Here is a 22,183-nt window from a genome sequence, read left to right as displayed (position 1 = left end):
TTGTATTTATTAAGCTTATATGATGCACTTGCATAATGTGGATTGAGTAGATGATCATTTGTGGAAAAGTGTGTGGAAGGGTTTAGTTTTTCCTGTAGGGAAGATCTAACCCGGACATAAAGTGGGAAAAATTGAACTCAAATATTTTAAAGAAATCGTTAACAAAATAAATGCTTTCCTTATTTTCACCTGAAAATCATTGTCCTTATTATAAATAAACAAATTTGAATGTATTTTAATATCATAATCATGATTAAGATGTAACCAGATTATATATATATTTTTAAATCCTTAATTCCAACACGAATGTATACTACAGTCGAACATGGTTATAAAGCGAGTTCACGGATATAATGAGCAATTACAAAATGATATTTTAGTTCAGCTTTATCTTCATATAATTGTTAACTGTTATAACGAGGTCAATTCACTGACATACCGAGCAAATAATTTTGTAAAGACAATTTCTGAATACATGAATGAGTTATTGGCAAAGATATTAGAAGAACGATATATGCTATGTTGGCCGCCGGACCGTAGGCAGAGTACTACCTAATTAGGGTACTTTGAACGGTATCGGGACGTGTACGCACAGAAATCTGTTCTATGTATTAGTGCGGATACCTTAGCGTAAGCGAAGGTGTGCAGTAGTATTGGTGAACAAAACCGGCGACACTCGGCAAAACAATTCCACACAGTATGAACTGCTCATAGCACATCTCGTTCTTCTAATATCTTTGGTTATTGGGTCTGAAAAAATAGTTGGGAATTTGGGAATTATTCAAGAATTTCCTATCCCGTTAGGGATGGATTCATATTTTTATGGCACTACCTGTGTAAGATTGTCAGTTATGTGAACCATTGCTATCCATCGGGCAGAATGTAAAATTATCATAAAATCTGCAAAAGTCGTGAGAAATTTGAGCTTTCCCTTTTTACGTCTTCTTTTATATTACAACTCATCTTCAATTTTGTTTTAAAACCAATAAATATGTTTGCGGAGGTACCTAGTTACAAGTACCTACATCCCTTCACGGGATAAATTTATGATAGCACAACTTTTTCAAAAGACGTATTGATATTTTTCTTGGAAGCCTTGAACCAGGTGATGCTAGTTATAATGCGTTGATTGTTTTGAAGAGAAAATTGAGAAGCATGAAAGCGAAATCTTTAAAACAATCATTGATAATAAATTTCAGTAATAAAAGTGTATTTATCTAATTATTTTTTAATAAGTAATACATACTCGTATTTTGAAAATTTAATGTACCTTTGCAAATATATTGATAGTAGAAGAAGGTAGGTAGGTATATACGACTTTAAAAAAACCTATTTTGGATATTACGATAAACGGCTATAAGGAGCAAATTCAGTCAGTCCTCCCCGTGCTCGTTATAACCAAGTATGACTGTATTTCAAAAAATTATGCATGTACCATAATATATTGTTAAATTTCTCTTTTTTTTCCAAATGTACACTCCTCTTCCACCCAAAGCAAATTTTATTATAAATCATAAGATTCAAAATAACCCATTGTAAAACCGTAATTATTATGTTATAATAATAATAATATTGTATAATTTATATAGCGCTGTTTTCGTGAGAAAAAATCACCTCAAGGGTGCTTTATAAATATATTTACTTAATAATAAATAAAGCTGGCTTACGCTAGGATTCACAATAACAAGTGACTTACATATAAGACTTATTTCTAGTGACTTACGACTAAGGCTCATTAGTACAAAAGTTTAACCTCTCAGAAAAGGACTTTTATTTACTTTGTGTTCCTTTGCGAACTGTCAAAACGCGAAAATTTTTGTGTTATTCACGAGTTTTGTTAAAAGCTTCATAACTCACGTTTTGGGAAACGTAGCCTCATTCTAAAAAATGTTTTGGAAAGATTATGAAATTCACTATCGTATTGTTTTGTTATACGTAAATATTTGCGTTTCTAAATATACATTTTCTGAAAACGTCAAAAATATGTAAAAATTGCTGACCATTATTTCAAAGCTGTGAAAAATGTACTTTTTTCTGAGTATCATAAAGAAATAACACTTTATATATTGAAGAAATATAATTAAAAACTATTAGTCACCTCGAAATATTAACCGTCCAAACTAAAATATTTTTAATAAATTATTTAGAAACGCAATAAATTATGAACGAACAAGATGACAAATCCAATCGACTTAGATAATGCACCTCTACATTCCATAGATATTCTTGAATGCAGACGCGTAGCGTTATTCATTATCGATACTCTGTTTTTTAAATCATGGCAATCCGTATACTAGTGATGGAAATAAATCGATTTTTGTAAAATCTCGCGCGTTTACGTGAAAAGACGTACTAATGTCTTGACCGCTATTATCATATTTACGTCTTTTGACGTTCTAATGTTCCGAGTGGTTAAATTATAAAAAAAATAAAAATTTATTACTCATTGTGAAAGGTCTAATTTGTAATGCTTTGCATTTAGTTGTGGTATCGGAAGAATATTTACCAAAATTATCAATATAATATTATGTTAGACCTCCTATTGGAAACTCAGTGTTTAAAAAAAAGGAAAATTGTTTTTTTCTTTTATTATCTTCCATAAATATTATCCATCGCCATTTGCATGTTTGATTATAATTTTTATTCTTTTTTTTTTTTTTGGTTTTAGGCATTTCACCCTGATTTTTATTCTTGAGAGCTAGCGTAGCAAGTAGGGAATTATAATAAAGTGTAACAAATGTAAAAAGTAAAAAAAAAACAAAAATTGGAAAGTATTAGGTATGCAGTTGTCACCAGTATTAAATGATTTGTCTGGCTTATTTTCAATCAAATACACAATGTTAAGATTATTGTGAGGGAATTGATCGGGATTGGGAGAGAATTGGAATATTGTTTCCACAGATTTGAGTCACCCTTAGAATTTATTATAAGCCAAAAAATTGGTTAAAGTGTTGTTTATGCCCTTTAACCTTTGCCAACATCGATAAGGAAAGAAAGGAGAAAAATAGTACACTAGCATTCACCAGTTGCAAATGAATTACAACAGGATAGAGTAAAAGAAATGGGAAATTAAATATAGATTTTCAAACATACCCCTTTCTTAAAACTATTTTGTGATGTGGCCTGAGGGCCTTCTGTGATATGTAGGGTGATTCAAAGTCTTCCAGTTTCTTTATTACAACTATCTCGTCTTCTACCACGCCCTCCACCTGCAGCAGGAACAGGGAGAAGTACTTGACGAGGTCCCCGGGCAGGTGCAGCTGCTGACAGGTCTTCTCCAGCACCTGGTCCGACCTCTCCGTGGACAGCACATTGAGGGGCACCCGGCAGCCGTTCATCAGGAATACATCCAGGGGCACCTCTCGGCGGACCTCGCAGTGGGTCTCTTGCTGTGCCGACAGGAGGAAGCCGATGATCAAATCGGAATTTGAGAGCACCGTGTTTTGGCCCACTATAAAGATAAACGATTAGATTAAAACAAGTAATGGAAAGAAAAATAGTAACAGATTACATAAAAGTTTAGTTTTAATCCATTTAAGATTCTCATTGGCAATATATGAGTTTTGGGGTACTGAGCCATATTACGCTTCCTCAATCTTCTTCAGCAAAGGTTTCGGACAGCCTTGTGCCTTGAAGATGGACACAGCAAGGCTATCTGAAACGATGGCTCAAAAAGGAGAAGGGCAACAGTGGAGCAGTAGCTCAAAAATCTCAAGACAGACACTTTAAATGTACAACACTTTAAATGGTCTACAAAACATAACCTGCAGACAAGCAGCCAGTGGTGGCTCGTGACTTTTGAGTGTGATAGAGTACAATGTTTGAAAAATACGACATTATTGATGTTGTATAATCTAAAATGATTTTTTTATTTCTTTTAGAAAATTGTGTTTTTGTATGAAGATTTTAAGGAAATTTCAGTTTGGCAATGCGTTGCATTGATTTCCTGAATATTAATAAAAAAAAAGAATTTTAGACCAAAAAAACTACCATAACGCTACTGAAATTTTGTAAATAATTCTATGAAACATTTAGCACTTGAAAAATATTCTGTCAAGGTTTGCAAATTTTCAAATAAATATTTTAATTTTAAGGAAAGTAAAAACTTTGCATACAACATTATTTTTAAATTAATTGACATGTTTCAAAACCAATGGACAAAAATATTTGTATATTTTTATAATAAATGAAAATAGTGAAGTGACAATAACTTTTATAATACCTTTGTATAATAAAACAAGTTTTTTTAGTTTTTATTTAAACATAATTAAATTTAAATATATATATTTTTTTTAAATAATGTGATTTAGTAACCATGAGAGTTTTTTTTATCTGTGAATTCTGTGACTGTTTATTTATGTTTAAAATTTCTACAGCTGCTTCATAGCAATGGCGTAAACAATAACAGTCTGGTTTTCAGACATAACTACACAAATGCATATAAACATAGGCAATGTTTGTGAATTCTATTGTATTGGCAATTTCAAAAGAGGACACATGTTTTCGTTGTTTTAAAACAACTACATAATAATGGAATGTAACGAATCCCAAATCTTTTAAAATGTTAAATTTTAATCTATACGTAAAGACTCCCAACAAGAGTCCAAACTGCTCCCAACCGTCTGGAGCCAGTGAGACTATGGCAACCCCAATTGGGAATGTTGTGAGGTTGAATGTAGTGGAGAGGGGAACGAGATGGGAGAGAGGAAGGTTGGGAAGTACCTGGCTATTCAGATCTGGTCACCAAACACGGCCAAATCTATTTCAAGCAACGTTTCAATTCTGAATGGTGGTCTTACACCAGGGTGATACTCAGAGTATCTTCCGCTCTGGAATGAGCCACAAATATACTATATATTATTTTAAATGAGTAATTTGTGAAAGAACACAAATAAATTAAATTAAATTTACGTGTTCTCGCTGGGATTCAAATCCGCAACCTTCAGATTGCTAGTTGAGAGCCTGACCCCTCGACCACGGAAGCCGTCATTAATTAATTGTAGGTACACGGTATAATGGAAAACGCATTATACAATGTACCTACAATTCCAGATAGTGTACATTTAACAACTCGAGCGATGGAGATTTCCGGGTGTTCAGTTTTAGATTCAAAAAAATTATGCAACACCTCACAAGAGCGCCCCTGTCTGTACAGTGTAAAGGCAGGGGCGCTATGTTGCCTCCCAGTTGGGCAGTGTTGTGAGACGGGTTAAGATAGGAGCTGTAGCAAGGAATTTGTTAATGCAGATCTTGAAAAGGCTCAGATTATATGAAGGAGGAAAACGGATGCCGGTAACTCGTTCTACGTACGAGCCGTCTTACACAAAAATGTGTAGAGGATAGATTTAATTAATATCATACCTCCAAATATTAATATAGAAACATATGAAACTGTTTACTACAGTTTAAAGCCAATGAATCCAGCTAGATTTCACGGTTTATCCCACATTTTTAGGTTTTATAATTTTTTGTTTTAATTTATCATTAATTTTAATTCTTATTTGGGTAGCTATCACTAGAGTGGTTAATATGCTTAATTTTAATGTGTTGGACTATTTGGTAAGGAAATTTACTGTTGGTATATTATTATGACAAACATACCCACACTTGTCATGCCAACAGTCACAACAAGAGCTCATCGGAGATTATCAGTCAACAAGATTATGTAACTTGATTGTAAGGAGCGGAGTTAATAGGATAGTTAAATCATTCAATCTGCTACACATATTATCCAGTTGTGATGCAAGTACGGGCAGTATTTGTGTGTGTGAATCGTTGCTTGTTCTTTCTCAAAGCCACAAATTGATTCTTTTATGCACATATAATATTGATTCGTCAAGAAAAAGAGATGAGGTCTGCCGAGGCGGGTAATTTTTAATACCAATATGACGGCCATTTTACAAAATGCAATAATAAATGATACAAATATATTGTCAAAATAATCAAAGAAATGTCGAAAACACAATGCAAGGTGTAAAATTTAAAATGTTATAAATATTTTACCTGGCTCAGAACAGATATATTCTTGAGTCGGGAAGCGCACATGATTTGTAAATAATCAAAATGTCAAATCAAATCTAACTAGCTAACCATCACGCCGTTTCGACAGGGGTAGGCAGAGAGGACGGACCGCCAAACAACTCGGTCTTGGCACACACTCCTACCTTCATTCACATTCATACATACTCTTCTGTTATTCTGACCTTTGACATGGCCGGACTAAAGTATTAGGTTCACTTGATCGTGACATGTCTCTCTCAAATGTCCCTGATATATTCTACCATTCACTTTCACGTCATATATTCTCATTACGCTCCTATCTTTGTCCATTCGTTCTACATGCCCATACCATCTAAGCGTTCCTTTCTTAATCTTACTCATTATGCTTAAATCAGCCTTGCATTCTTTGCGAATCTTAACATTTCTCATACGATCATACATGGTTTTGCCACACATACGCCTCAAGAATCTCATTCCTACAGCATTCAGTCTACTTTCAACCTTCCTCTGCCAGTTCCATGCCTCACTGCCAAAAATCATCGTTATTAAGGTATATAAAAAATTTGATTTAAAAAAAAAATTGTGTTAAGCGAGGCCAGTGATCCCAAATAATTACCAAAACTTTGTTTACAATAAAATATTTATCATACCCAGCTGAACATATTTCTCGAGTAATGCCCGCCTTTCTTCGAGCTGCGAATTGGTCAGCGGCAAGATCTTCTTGGGTGGGAAGTGCGGCAACTTCAGGGCCGGGTACTGCTGCTTAAGCTGCTCGTGCAGGCTGTGCAGCTGCTTGTAGCGCACCGTGCAGTGGAATGCGCCGTTTATGTGGATGTTGTACCCCTGGAGAAATAAATAAATCAGATAGTGAACATTTTGTGTAACGATGCACCAATTCCGATTCATCATAACAACAGGCATAAACAATCTATAGGGTTAATGTAAAAATAGGTTTTAAGAATTTTATTCTTCTAAAGGCCTGGTTCCCACTATGCCGGACCGGCAGATCTGCCAGGCCGGTAAAACTGCCGGAAGGGCTAGTGGCTGTACAATTTATATGTAGCTGTTCACATTATCCCGGGTCCGGCATTTTTGCCGAGCCCGGCATTTTTACCGAGCGTTTTGTCACTGCGAAAGTGCCGGTAGAACCACCGGACCTGAGTAATGTGAACGAGTTTGTGCCGGTATCCGGCTGTCCCCGCTCGCCCCGCCCGCGCTCTGGGCTCCCCTCGCGTCATATGCTCGCATTTTTTGAAGAAAGTAGACGTGTTCGCCCTGCTCGTGCTCCCTTTGTTGTGCTATTTTTGTCCAAAGTAGACGAGTATCATGGAAATTCAAACCGAAACTTTAATTACGCTTGTCCAAGAGAGACCTGTTCTGTGGGATAAGACCGAAGACGTCTATAAAGACAAAAACTTAAAGTTAGCAGCATGGCGTGAAGTATGTTTAATACTGAACCCAGACTTCGATGAACTGGAAGAAAAAGAAAGAAAACAATACGGTGAGTTTTTTAATGCTTTATTGATAAAATGTTGTATTCACAAATATTATTTTATAGCTGCTGCCTGCCACTGAACGGAACCAATATCCGAAACAAAATAATCAGTAAATGCTGTCCGTATAGCGTTGGCATTAGGGCCACCTCGACTCGACCCATTTCGATTCACAGGTGTCGTTTCTTGTTCTTGTCTATGTTCTATATTTTGGTAATTTTCAAAATTTATACCGTCTTTTTCTCTAACAAAATTATGTAAGACTGTACAAGCTTTAATTACTTGAATTGCTGTGTCTACGTTCAGATCTATAGCTCGATGGAGTATTCGCCACTTATTTGCCAGAATACCAAAAGCGCACTCAACATACCTTCTTGCTCGACTTAATCTATAGTTGTTATAGATTAAGTCGAGCAAGTAGGACAGTAGGGCGCAAGTGCGCCCTACTGTCGAATTTGGCAGCCATCTCTGGTCTGGAGCCCCAAAATACCTGAAAAAAACCCTTGACTCTGTGCAGAAACGGGCGGTCCGTTTGATAGATTCCCCAATCTTAACAAACGGACTGCTATGATATTTTTTGATGCTGTCCTTGTTCTATCGGTATTACAATGGAAGATGCTCTGAGGAACTAGCGTCATTGATCCCTTCGGCACCGGTGCGTAGTCGGGATACACGCCAAACGCGCGCCCAACATTTGTACACAGTTGACACCTGTCACATGAGAACGGGTCGCTTCTACGATTCGTTCTTAAGTTCAACAGCTCGGCTGTGGAACGAACTGCCGGCCTCTGTGTTTCCTCCCTCCTACAACATGGGACTCTTCAAGACCCATGTTCACTCCTTCCTCTCCACAAAAAGACCCTCCACACAGCATCCCCAAAGATGACATAGGCCCTGAGGGAAATTATTTTCTTCAGGGCCTCCTGTGTGGAGTAAATATAAAAATAAAAATAAAAAATATATAGTTAAAAATCTTTTTATCAGTATTCAAATGTGTACCTCCATACGGACGTAGGAGATTAGGTGTTAAAGCAAAGCCTTCATCGCCAACTAGTATAAACGGTAATTTCTCGTGCAAGTTTTCATGAAGCGGTCTAGGCTTTGGTACATTTAAAGTACCATCATTGATCTTTTGCCAAAATGTACTATCCTTTAATATAGTAGAATCGCATTCCTTGCCATATGAGCCCACACTAATAAAAATAAATCAGTACTCTGAATCAACAACTTCCATTAATACAAAAGAATAATATTCCTTGTAATTAAAGAACATAGAACCACTCTTGGCTGGTTTCAAAATTCTAATATGTTTGCCATCTACTGCTCCAACACAGTGAGGAAAGTTGGCTTTTCTTTCGAATCCTGAAGCGATGTCCTCCCATTCTCTCTCAGTATCAGGCAGCTTAAGGAAATCTGTCTTAAGATTTTCCCAAATGACGTGGCTCATTTCTTTTATTATTTTACTTATTGTCGAAACGCCTACTCTGTATGAGTAATGTATTTCTTTGAATGAACATCCTGAAGCTAAATATCTGAAAAAAAAATAATCTTTTGTTACTACATTATTACTTTATACGTTACCAATAAACAAATTCTATTCTATTCTATTATGATATTTTTTAATGATTTCAGGAAAACTGGTTTCAACAAAATGGAACAATATACGTGATTCGTGGCTTAAGACAGTAAAGAAACAAAAAGATGAGTCTAAATCTGGATCTTCGGCCAAACAGACACGAAATTATTTATATCACGAGCAATTAATGTTTTTAAAAAAAGTCTCCGAACCTCGACCACTTCATGAGTCAGTTTCAAAAAAAGCAAGAACCGAGACTGAAGTAAGCATGGAATCAGAGTTTCGTTCACCTTTAATTAAAAATAAAAGAAAAATTGATAATAAAGAGGTAAATGACAAGATGTTAAAGTTTTTGGACTCCAGAATAAAGCCAGAAAAGGAAAACCATCATCTGTCTTTTTTCAAAGGCATTATACCAATCTTGAACACTTTAAATATCGAAGAGACTTTAGAATTTCAAGCTAGCGTCCTGACAATGTTGCAAAAAATTAAAAGTAGGAATTGGCGTGATTCTAATCAGATGACCGGACAATACTACACAAGCGTCAATCAACATGCAACACCTACGCAATATCAACACCACTCTGGATACTCTACGTATCAACAGGCAACAACACCTATACCATCAACTTCACCTTCGTCCTCCAATCCGTTTCCAGCTTCGCCAACAGCATCTAGTAATCATTCCAGAAATTCCCAAGACTCCCAAGAATACTTAGATTTTGAAGGGTTTTAAGTTTGAAGAATTTTTATAAAGCTTTGAGTTTGAGTACAAATAAATACTTAAATAAGTTATTTGCATTTTTAATTATCATAATTATTATCAAATACACTTACACACACATATTATATATATTCACACTCATCAAACAAACACATAGCAAACATTCATTCATTCATTCAGAACTAGTGCATAAAATTATCTTACCTTAGACATATGGCTAATCTTTGTTCTGGGCAAATACATTCTCTGAAACTTGTATCTCGTACTCCTATTGAAAGTCGTCCCAGTAAATTGTCAAAAGTGGTTGCTGTCATTCGAAAATAATTGAAGAACTTTGATTCGTCACTTCTAAGTTCACATATTAATGTTTCAAATGTTCCAAGTGAAAATCTTTCCCGTAAAATAGGATGCACCCAATGTTTTCTTTTATTTTGCCTTCTATTAAGATACCACCACAACACAACAATTTCGTCGTCCATTGTGCGTACAGGTCCAAATTCAACTGAGGTGAGTACTTGACTGTCCGATATTCTTGTCGGCTCCGGTGTAATGTGAACACTCTTGTCCGGTGTCCGGTTTCCGGCAGATCTGCCGGTCCGGCATAGTGGGAACCGGGCCTTAGCATTTACATACGCATTGCTGTAATATACATATATATGTATAAGATTAATGTAACCTTAAGGTACATCGAACCCCATAAACCCCCCCCCTTATGTACACCCTTGGCAATAGGAGGTTATAAGAATCTCGTAGAGGTGGATCCTATGAGTACTTTTCGCTACTGGGTACAGTGAGTACAGGTACAAAAAAATACCTGTTAAAAATACCGGTAAATAAAACCAAATTAACACTATTTTGAACCTATCTGGGGATGTGTGGATGTATGTGGGGACTGGGGACGGATAGTAATAAATATTCAGTCCCAGTATAAAATACTTATTTAGTGATACTTACTAATACTTAGGAACGAGGTATTTTGGAGATTTGTCACAAGTAAAAAGTACCGCATGAAAATACCCGGTACTTTTACTGGGTGCGATAAATATGCCTCTCCTATAGAATCTACAAGGATAATGTCATTGTCCATAATCTAAAATATTATCAACAAAAAAACTTTGACAAAGCTTTTTATTATGATTCCATTAACCTATTCCCTCTTAGCCGCCATCTTAGAGGCCGCTGTCTTAGGACTTAGAAGGCCTTCCCTCCGGGCCGCCATGATTTACGCCGCTCGACGAAATGTGTATTTTTATGTAAATAATATGTGTTGCCATTTTTTTTTTTCTTTTTTTTAATATTGAAAAATAAATTTGTATTAAATAAATACAAAAAAAAATTATGGTATTTTTACTACACCAATAAATTCAGAAGTATTGTGCAGATGTAGTTTTTATTTAATCTTTTTTCTGACAACCACCGTGTTAGGCTCTCGACTAGCAATCAGGAGGTCGCGGGTTCAATCGTGAAAGTAAATATTATTTTATTCATTTAAAATAATATATTTGTGGCACATTCCAAATAGAAGATACTCTCAGTATCGCCCTGGTGTAAGGCCACCATTCAGAATTGAAACGTAGCTTGAAATGGCTTTAGCCATTTGTGACCAGATCTAAATAGGCAGGGACTCCCCCACCTTCCTCCTACCCCAATTGGGTATGTTATAATCTCACTGGCTACAGACAGTTGGGACTCTTGTGCAGTATTCATGTAAAAATAAGTTGGTCCCACTACACATACAATAAAACCAAACCAAATAAAAGGTTTGCAAGTATTGTTTTAACCTTTCCTTATGTGTGGTGTGTATTCACTACACATTGCTTCTAATAACTCTATAAATATAATAAATTCTGGGTTCAGATTTTAGGTATTCCTCCGTTATACATTTATGCGCTGAATTAAAAAATCATATTTTACATAGTTTTCAAATTCAATGAAAAATCAGAGATTTTTGTTAAAAATCGGAAACAAATACACCAATACAATCAACCGTGTGATACTGCTACGCGAAGAGTGTGCGAGGAAATGACACGCTATGATGTCCCGCTTTAGTTCGCTACGCGGGAGCATGAGAAATCCACACGTCCGCAGTTGTATTTTGATTTAGACCATCGATATCTACGACCGCACTACGACAAGCGGACCGTCGTTAGATGTAGACCCCTCGCACGTTTTTTTAGCATCTGCCAATGGTTTTTTAATGTTTTCAGCAATTAAATTACAATTATTATCACTTTTGATATAAAATATAATAAACATAAGCGATTAGCTATGAATATTTATATTTTTCCGATATTAAATCGCTTATTTTGAGATGTATATTGACTACACAGTAGAGTGGAGTGAAATCTTTTTTTTCACTGGGCGGTAATGTAAGAGTCAAAATTTGGTGCCTTTTAGGTTTAATTTAAGCCATGTAAAATATTATGCCATTTGGTTTAGGGTAACTGCCTCCGCAACGGCATCGAATTTATGAAAATAATCGGTTTTACACTCTAATTTGAAGTAATGTTTATGTACGATATTTTTGAATAAACATACCTACCTATTTTTATCAAGAAAGTTTACTTGGTATAATATAGATTTGACACAAAATAAAAAGAAGTTCGAATTGGTGTTTTATAATTTAAATAAGGGGAGAGAGGAAGCGCGGGAGGTGATACTGAGCTTGCTTGCACTTGTCGCGTCTCGAGTCGCGCGTCGTCAGTGCTCTATCGTTCGTGGCTCGGATCAGTCGCACGCTCGTTTATCGTTAAAAATACGTTCGATAATCTCTCGTTGCAACCATGCAAAGAACTCGGAGTGTATTCAAATGTCCTCTATTTGGTGATGTTTGTGAGATGAAAGAAAACGTTCTACCTACTTATGAAGATGTAGTGAAATACTACGAGTGGACGAGACATCAACTGAAATTGCAATTAGAAACTGCAAAAGAACCAATTTTTGGCGAGATAGCAGACATAGTAACGTCGAAAATTGAAAATATATGGCAAACGGCATCTATTCCTACAGTGACGCGAACAAGGATCATTCAAATGTTGAAAGCATATCATCTAAATTGCAAAAATTTACTCAAATCTATTAAGAGGCTCTCCCCGGACGAGTTAAATAGTTTTCAGCAAAGAAGTAAGATACTTTTTGATATTTCAGCATGCAAGTGCAAAGAATTCGCTCAGTGTATCTGTCCTAAGGATAAAAAGGTTCCTAAACCAATAGTCTGATGCTTCAGCAGCAATAGCATCATCTGTTTTGTTCGACATTGGGTCTGATGTTGAGGTCATTGATCGGCACAAGTTACGAAGAGAGAGAACTAAAACTAGAGAAAAAATAACGGAAAATGCAACAATTACAGAGCTCTTGGCCTTATACTTTGACGGGAAAAAAGACAAAACTTTGAAAATTGTTAAAAAGGGCGGTAAATGCTACAGGACTATGGTTGTGGAGGAATATATCTCACTAATTCAAGAGCCGGGATCCATTTACATGGGATACGTGGTACCTGATGTTGGGACAGCAAAAGGAATAGAAACCGCGATAACAGGGTTTCTGTTACATAAAGAAGTTTCCCAAGATAGAATTATGGCAATTGGTTGCGATGGTACGAATGTAAATACTGGAAAGTATGCTGGAATTATAAGACTGCTTGAGAAAAAGCTACAAAACCACTTCAGTGGATAATTTGTTTGCTTCACATGAACGAACTGCCTTTGAGACATCTGTTTCTTCATCTCGATGGGTGTACTTCGGGACCTAAATCTTATATTAGTCCACTGGGAAAATCACTGGAAACCTGTGAAAAGCTGCCTGTTAAAAAATTTGAACGCATCGAAGGTCAAATGCTACCAGAAAAGGCCAAAGATCTGAGTTCAGACCAACAGTACTTACATAAAATTGTCTCGGCGGTAATTTCAGGTGAATTTCCAAAAGACCTAGGCAATAAATCTCCAGGAAAACTATCACATGCCCGTTGGATCACGCGTGCTAACCGAATACTACGTTTGTATGTATCTACTGAAGAACCATCTGAAAATTTGAAAACTCTGGCTACTTTTGTGGTCAAAGTTTACGCACAGTGTTGGTTCTCAATTAAAAATAAACCATCATGCAAAGATGGCACGCGTCATCTGTTCAATATCATTAAGGCCTCCAGATACCTGCCAGAAACTCTAAAAAAAATTATAGATCCTGTTATCCAAAGAAACGGCTACTTTGCGCATCCTGAAGGGATTCTACTTGCGATGATAACAGATGATAAAAAACATGTTAGAGAGCTGGCAGCCCGCCGCATACTAAAGGCACGCAGTACTGCTCAACCTCCAACACCTAGAATGTTTCAAGTGCCATTGATAGATTTCAATGCTTCTACATATATTGATTTAATAAATTGGCAGGAAAACTTAACCGAACCACCGATTTTGAAAAACTTATCGGACCAGGAAATTCAGAATATCGTGGAATCTGGTGGCGAAAGCGAACTATTGTTTATAAGGCTTCCCTGCCATACTCAAGCTGTTGAAAGAGCTGTAAAGAATACGACAGAAGCTTCCATTTCTCAGTGCACAAGAAAGTCGCGACTAGGTGCCATAAATGCCTAGCTGGAATCGCGGAACATAATGCCTAAATTTGAAACTAAAAAGGATTTTAAACCTCAATAATAAATGTATAATTTTTCAAGTTTGTTTCAAATTTCAAGAGCTGTAAAGACTACGACAGAAGCTTCCATTTCTCAGTGTACAAGAGTGTCGAGGGTAGGGGATGCCAGGCTGGAATCGCGGAACAAAATACCTAAATTTTAAACTAAAAAAGGATCTTAAACCTAAATAATAAATGTATAATTATGCTTCAATTTTTTTTTTATTTTAGAGCGATACCTTAATAAACATCTTATTGTTTATCATTTAACACCTACTTACCACTAAATTAATCATAATGTATCGCCTTATAAACTTTTAACTTTTTTACCCTAATTTTCAATTTTTGGGGTCACTGCGGAGGCAGAAGATCTTAATTAAATGAAATGAAAAATCCCACGTATTTTTATTTTAACATAAGGCACAAATCCCCCCCTCTTAGAACTCTGAATCATAAAAAATTTTTTTTTTCGTACATCCGTGCTCCAGGCTACTACACAGCACCAGAATGCGTGGATTTTTTAGCACAGTAAGGGAAAGGTTAAGTATGAAATTAGTAAATTAATTAAAGAATCAAGAATAATAAGATTCTAGGTGATTATGTTCATTTTTCAACCAAAAATAGTTGATTTAGAAGATTTCTAACTAACCCATCTCCTTTACTTAATGTAAAGGATTATATAAAAATAATTGTCATTCAACAATAAATAGGATTTACTTTGGGATAATTATGACTTATTATGTGCAATATTGTAGTCATTTTCCATACTACTGTGTAGTGTGTTAGATAAAATTGCTGTGTGCTGATTTTAATCTAACACAGCATCCTCATTGGCGACATATAGATATGACATGAGCTGTAATTAATTATTAATGATTACACTGTAATCCTCCTTATTCTAGTTAGCTTATCATCCAGTGTGATGGTTTTGTTATTCATAGTATGGAATTAATATGTGGGAGTGAAAGTTTAGTGCAAACATCTATAGTATTGGTTCATTAGTAAGAGACGAAATTTAGTCTTGAAATAAAAAAGGTAACCTGCAAAAACAGCTAAAATAATACCCTATTTATGAAAAAACAGTAATAAGGAAGCCTGAAGATTATAATAATATATTATATGTACACGGTGTTAAGGGATGTGCTTGACTTAATTTAACCTGTGATTCTTGACATTATTTTGAGTAAAAAATGTAAATAACATTTTGGTCTCCGGTGACATTTTTTCGAAAACAAAAATCTTTCTCATCTTGTCACTGGTTTGATTCAGCCGAATAATCGCCTAAGCCATAACCTCCACCCCAACTGTCCAAAGGTGACCGGATAAATCATCACAATGATAATTTATTGCATCTTTAAAAAGTTATATAAAGTCATGGAAAGTGATGAAACAAAAATTTTATTAACTGGGTTAAGTAGGTTAGGTTAGGTTAAAAAAAAAATTTTTTCATCGTTTCTAATGACTTTATATCACTTTTTAAAAGTGTGTTGAATTGTCACTGTGTTGAGTTATCATGGAACTCTGTCCAATAACTACTGATTTTAATTTTATTATTTGAAAAAAAAAAAAAAAAACATCAAAAATGTACCGGAGACCGAAAGTACATTTTCATTTTTTACTCCGAATAATGTCAGGAATCTAAAGTAAGTCAAGTACGTACCTAAACAATCAGAATATTTATAATAAGCCTCAATGCGCCTTTGCAGTGAATCGTCTGTAGTCATACAGAAGCCTAAACATTGCTATAAGATTACATATATATTTGACAACAATGAAACATTAATTGAATATTTTTAATCATCCTAGAGAAAACTTACTTGTATTTTAGTATCAAAGGAAGCATGCCATGGCATTTTTATATAATTCACCAACTATCTCACTTATTGGCAAGTATCGATGAAACCATTCCAACACTAGTTTAACGAAAACTAAATTAAATTTTCAACTTATGTTCGTGCAAAAACAAATTGAATAGAATACATTTGCAAACTAAGATTGCTTGTGACGTGAAGAATAAAATAATAAAATGTCAAACAGAAATGTGAATACGTAATTAAGATACGAACAAAAAGGAGTGAAGTCAAAATAAAGCATTCGAAGAAACTGATTGGGGGACCAATTAGTGATAACCTCTCCTTCAGTAGGTATTTTAACTAACAACTAATATTAATTATTTGTTTTGTACAAATCCATTGCTTCTTGATTGTTCCTGAGTGTCCCCAGTGACCCCAGTGGAATGCAAAATAGTTCCGACCTTAAATTATTGTACTCGGAAAGTAGGTACTTAATTTATCTAAACATACTTTTGTATTGTGGTTTGATTAACAATTATTTTATTGGCATCTAGTCCCGCATAGCCATGCCACCTGAGAATAGCTTTCTTTATTATTTCCATCATAATTCTTACTTAGAAATAAAAATTTCTCATTTTAGTGTAAATAGTCGAACAATTAATTTTTTTAAAGATTCATTTCCTTAGCAATAAATCTGCTTATTCCTCTTTTTCCCACTCAAAGGTCTCTATAACAATTTATCAATTCCTTTTCAAGGTGACTGGTAATCAATGCGAAATATTCAAGAGAAAAAGTAAACAACATGAAAAAACTATCATACGAGCATTCGTAATCATTACAGATATGGAAAAATATACAAAATACACTAGATATAGGTACGCAATGAAACAAAATGGCTATGAGTTGTCTACGGGAACATCCCTTGTTCTTGTTCTTATTTATTTATTCAAAAAACATATTATGTTATTATTAATGGAGTGCATGCGGTCCATAAAAGCTGTAAAGCTGAGCCTACCCTAAGAAAAGCGAACCATAAAAATAAATTGAAACAATAGAAAATGTGACGAACTTTTCATCAAAATGTTTTTTTTTCCGCAAGGAACATGTACATTAATTTATTCAGTTGATAATGAAATGCCCATTTTCAAATATTTAATGCACAATAATTCATACCTGAACTTGAAACTACACACAGCCTACCTTTGGTCATAGAGCAGTGCAAGCCACTAATAATAGTATAGTTAGTGTAATTATTCTGCATTAACTGGACTATTTCGAGTTTTATTTTCAGATGCTGACTTTGAGTGTTGATTCCATGATTAGATAACTTTTATTATGTCTTTTAATATTTTCCATCGGTGATTGTTGACAAGTTTAGAAAGATATAAAATAGCAGGTGTAGTGATTGTAATGCACTTTTAAAAATAAATTTAATAATGATAAAAAGCAAACAATCTGATACGAAAATTAACTTATAATTTAATGTATACAGTAAAGTTGATGCAATTTAAGTGATGAGAAAGCGTTTATGATCACATCACACCTATATATACAAATAAGCAGTGGCGGTTCTTCCCTTAGGTCAATTGGTGTTTGACCCCCCAAAATTATAAGACAACAATAATAAATATAATAATCAATTATGTGCATCAAAACATTTAAAATGTAACGCGAAACAGCGGCGGCGGCGAGTGACTAGCAGTGACATCTGTTGTCTCTAATAGAAGCTTTCATTCACAAGTCCACACGATTCGCTGGGTCAATTTAAAGAATGTCCAATTTGGCATCTTCTGTCCCTACGCGCGCCATAGAATAAACGAGATGGCACTATATTTTTCGTCGAAGTAAAAATTAGCTTCCGAAGAAAGTTTAGGGACGCTTAGGTCATGACCGTGGGGGAGACAACACGGTGAATATTATATGTTTTACAGAGATGGTGACATAAACAAATGTCGTTTTTTCATTTTACACGCTTGTAGTGTGTGGAACAATGGTTGTTTTTCAATTGCATAGTTCGGGAAAGGATTAGAATAATTATTTATGTTGTTATCGATTTAGAATGAAACAAAACAAAAAACGTAAAAAATCATTGTCAAATAGAATCAAACACTGATTTTATTTATTTTAATGTTGTGGACAACTACATTAAAACTTAATATCTTAAAAATAATTTGCCGTAAGTACATGGATTGTGTATTTATTTCCAATTTATTATATTAACATAATATTTATTTAGAGTCCGCGACTCTAAAACTCTATAACAAATTGATATAGTTAATAATATATGGGCATTTTTCACAATATCAAATAAAGATTAGTCACACATTTTTTTCAAATGACCTACCACGACTGAATCCCTAGAGCCGCCTCTGCAAATAAGCATGACTAATTTCCTGGTGCACAATTATTCACCACTCCTCTTGTTACAAAAAACAAACACAAATGACTTGCATAAGTCCTTACTTATAAATAAAACTGTTGCACTGGAATCGCTTGGGGGGCTTGAAATGCAGTCAGTTGTCAGATGAGTGGATTTCATTGAAAATCCCGGGTTCATCTATTATCTGATAGTGATAGTGCATATTCTTTGTTACGGTTTTTATTTGGTATTTTGTTTAAATAAAATTGAGATAAATAAAAAATAATGAATTCTATTTATTGATGTCATGAATTTATTTTTATATTAGGAAACCTATCCATCATGGAACGTATCCACCATGTAAAAAGGGAGTCCAGTGTATTAGTATCGTTTGGTGAAAGACTGCTATTCTGAATTACAATGTTGCTTGAAATGGCTTTACCCATATTTTGTGACCAAATCTGAAAGGTATTCTTTCCCTCCCCATATTTCTTTTGCCTCATACACTGGTTCCAGACACTATAAAACTGCATACCAGGAAAGTAAACCGGCAAATAAGTTGTGTAGGTTAGGGGGCTTTTATCAGAAATTAATCTAATGCTTCCAGAAGGTGCGAATAGTGCGTATAAGAGCTAAACCACAAATGATGTCCACACAAAAATAAGTGATTGCAATTCCTATTTTATCAGTTTTCAGACTTGATAATAATTGAAGTGCAGATTGTAGAAAAATAATAAAAAATGAAACTGTTAAAAATACATCACAATGAATTATAAAGTATAATGAATCATGCAGGAAACCTGTGTCAGAATAGCAACCAAAAAAATAACTAGATTAAATTAGTGAGTCAAAACAACATAATTTTGTGAATCTTGCAATAAAGCAGACATGTGGGTATAAAAATCTTCGCCAATATGAAATATGCACAGATTTTTTAGGTAAATTTAACACTTTTCAACATGCAAGGTAATACGATGAGTTGTGGAGCCATGAAAGATATTTGGGTCAGTTTTCTCAAGTAAATCTACATAATATACATATTGAAATCTAAGTTTAAAAAATAAAAAAATAACAGGTTATCAAATAATAATTTTTAAATATTTTCAGGGCAGGGAAGAAATTCTACTGTATCTTTGGGAGAAAAATATAAATTTCAGATAATGTGCCTATATGTTACGATATAATAATTTCAGATAATGTGCCTATATACTATGATATAAAATTTCAGATAATGTGCCAAATGCTATGATATAATATTTCAGATAATGTGCATATATGCTATGATATAATAATATTATAATTCCAATCTAAATCTTCAAAAAATGGTAAAAACCTATTTGACAAAAATGTATAATGTAATTGTTTGTTAGTTAGTATGTGGAGAGAATAGAAAATGGAGAATAGCAAACAGGAAAGCAAATGAAAGTTGAAGATAACTATTAAAACTTAACAGAATAATCTTGTAATTAAACTCCGAAATATATTATCTTTACATAGGTGGATACCGAAAACACCCAATCACAATGTTGTGATACTAAACGGATACTGCCTTATTACAATATATTGGAGTCCCTTCATTCACACAGATTGCCCAAGTAGTGTGAATGGACGAGGAAACGTATAATTATTTTTCGAGTACTTATTTGGGAATAATTATTGCGAGTATGTCTTATGCTAAATAGACCGGAAATTTAAATGTGATGTGGGGTATATGTTTCTAACAACTTTCAAATAGGAACATAAATGTAATTCAAAACTTGGTAAATTGGATTCAAACAATCATCGTACTAGATATATCCCCACCGCAAATCGAATTTCTTAACAACATCTGTTCAATTACAAAACACCATTTCTAAGGAAATTGAGTTTTTGGACCATCTTGCTTGGGTAATATTCAGAATGTGTTTAGCAGCAAGCCTTTAACAATAATCAACAAGCAGACAGAGTAAATAACAATGCATGCATTTGCTTTATAAAACGATAGTGGAGATGATAAGGGAGCGCTTAATTATTGTAAACAAAGTAATCACCATGTAAGTGGATCCATTGTCGCCGTCAAATTCTTGGGTATCCGGGATTGAAAAATGCATCTTATCGAATGTATACTTGAAATGTTCATCACTCAACTGTAACCTTCACTATATCGCCAGTATCACTTTGATTATTTCTAAATCTCCGCCGATAATCCACTTGCGTCGCCTGACATACACTTCACTTTCTCGGACACACTGACTGACAGATCGCATAATGTTAAGCATGCTACACACGGAGGCATAAATGAACCACTCACTAGATCAATATCTTCGGGTTTTTAGTACTGACCCATAAATATACCACTCTCTAGATCGATATCTTCCGGCTTTTTGTATCCAACAGAATTATACAGTACTTAACCAGAGATATACAAGCAGTACCTACCGTGCGGAGCAGAGCAGTAGACAAGGTAGAGGAAACTCAAGGCCATTTAAAAAAAGATGCGAACATAGACAACATAATTGCTCTCAGCCTACTCTATTCATTCACTAGCCCAAAAAAACTATTATAAAAATAAAAATGTCCTTGAAGCAGAAAAATGTCGAAATGTTTTCCAAGGGCAAGGTTCATCTGACTAAGAAAATAAACTTTTACAGTGCATTTCCTTAAGATGAAACTTGTTAATCTGAGAAGAAGTAACCCAAAATGACAAGAAATTTGCAAAAACACTGAAGAAAATTTCCAAAACATGATTGTCCGACAGTACGACGAAAAATTCCGACATTTTTCAGCCTCATGAACTCATGGTTACATATGTTTAAAAATCTTTAATTTCACCAAAACAATAAGATAATACAGGATAACACATGACATAATCAATAACTTGAATAAGTTTATCGATATAAATAACATTTATACGTTGTGGAGGAAGACATATGTCAAGTATGAAGCATTGTTCAAAAAACCGAACGAATAACCTAAAACTGTTAATTCACTTTACTTGAACTTACGTTGGTAGGTTGAATATAATATGTTTGTAACTCGCTGACACTATACTGGCTTATATTGTATTTTTATCACGAACAACTTTAACACGCAATATTTTCGACGGAAATGATAGTATTTCGGCAGCAAATGACAACCCGCGTGTATAAATAAACCACTCTCATTTTGTTTGAATGATTTGAAACTGTCAAACGGCAAAATTCCGTCATCTCTTTCTGTTACACGAGTCATTATGGTAGAGAGCGAGAGATCAAACCAATCCTTCTGTTCTCACCAATGAGATCTGAGCTTTTAGCCATATTATTCGTTTTCTATAAGAATTTTGAGGTGGGCGTGGCGGTTTCAAATGAGTTTCAAGGCCAAAGCTTATTTAAATGCCCCTGTACTGACCCCATGGGTCCTAATGTTTGCCATAGATAAAAGTCTGTAACTGAAAAATATACGTCACAACTACACATACTCACCATCGACTAGGATAGAAACTATAAAAAAGGCGTAACCATAGACAATATAATTCTCATTCGGAGCCAACCCATTGGCTAGCCTAAAATCGGCCAATGACAGCGGCCTATAAACATGCATGAAGTTCGTATTGGTTTGTGGAAAATATACGTCACAAGTCACCCATAG

At 34.7% G+C, this 22,183-nt stretch overlaps 1 protein-coding gene across 2 annotated transcripts in view; it reads right to left on the bottom strand.

Moving 5' to 3' along the window:
• The window catches only part of Snx17 (sorting nexin 17), a 35,726-nt gene extending 14,921 nt beyond the window's left edge, over positions 1–20,805 (bottom strand). The window contains exons 1-3 of one of the 2 annotated variants that reach the window (XM_089650316.1): positions 20,605–20,805; positions 6,651–6,843; positions 3,094–3,451 (exon numbers count right to left, since the gene is read on the bottom strand). In XM_089650316.1, coding sequence (XP_089506442.1) covers positions 3,094–3,451; positions 6,651–6,843; positions 20,605–20,664 — 611 coding nt within the window. In that variant the 5' untranslated portion in view covers positions 20,665–20,805. Of the gene's footprint in view, positions 1–3,093; positions 3,452–6,650; positions 6,844–16,239; positions 16,415–20,604 lie in introns of those variants that run through there. The other variant, XM_089650323.1, reaches the window with a different exon arrangement.
• Positions 20,806–22,183: the final 1,378 nt, after the last annotated feature.

Source organism: Hesperophylax consimilis, chromosome 3 (genome assembly GCF_061612785.1).
Source record: "Hesperophylax consimilis isolate HC1 chromosome 3, BYU_Hcon_1.0, whole genome shotgun sequence".
NCBI classification, from domain to species: domain Eukaryota; kingdom Metazoa; phylum Arthropoda; class Insecta; order Trichoptera; family Limnephilidae; genus Hesperophylax; species Hesperophylax consimilis.
This window is presented reverse-complemented; position numbering and strand designations above follow the sequence as displayed.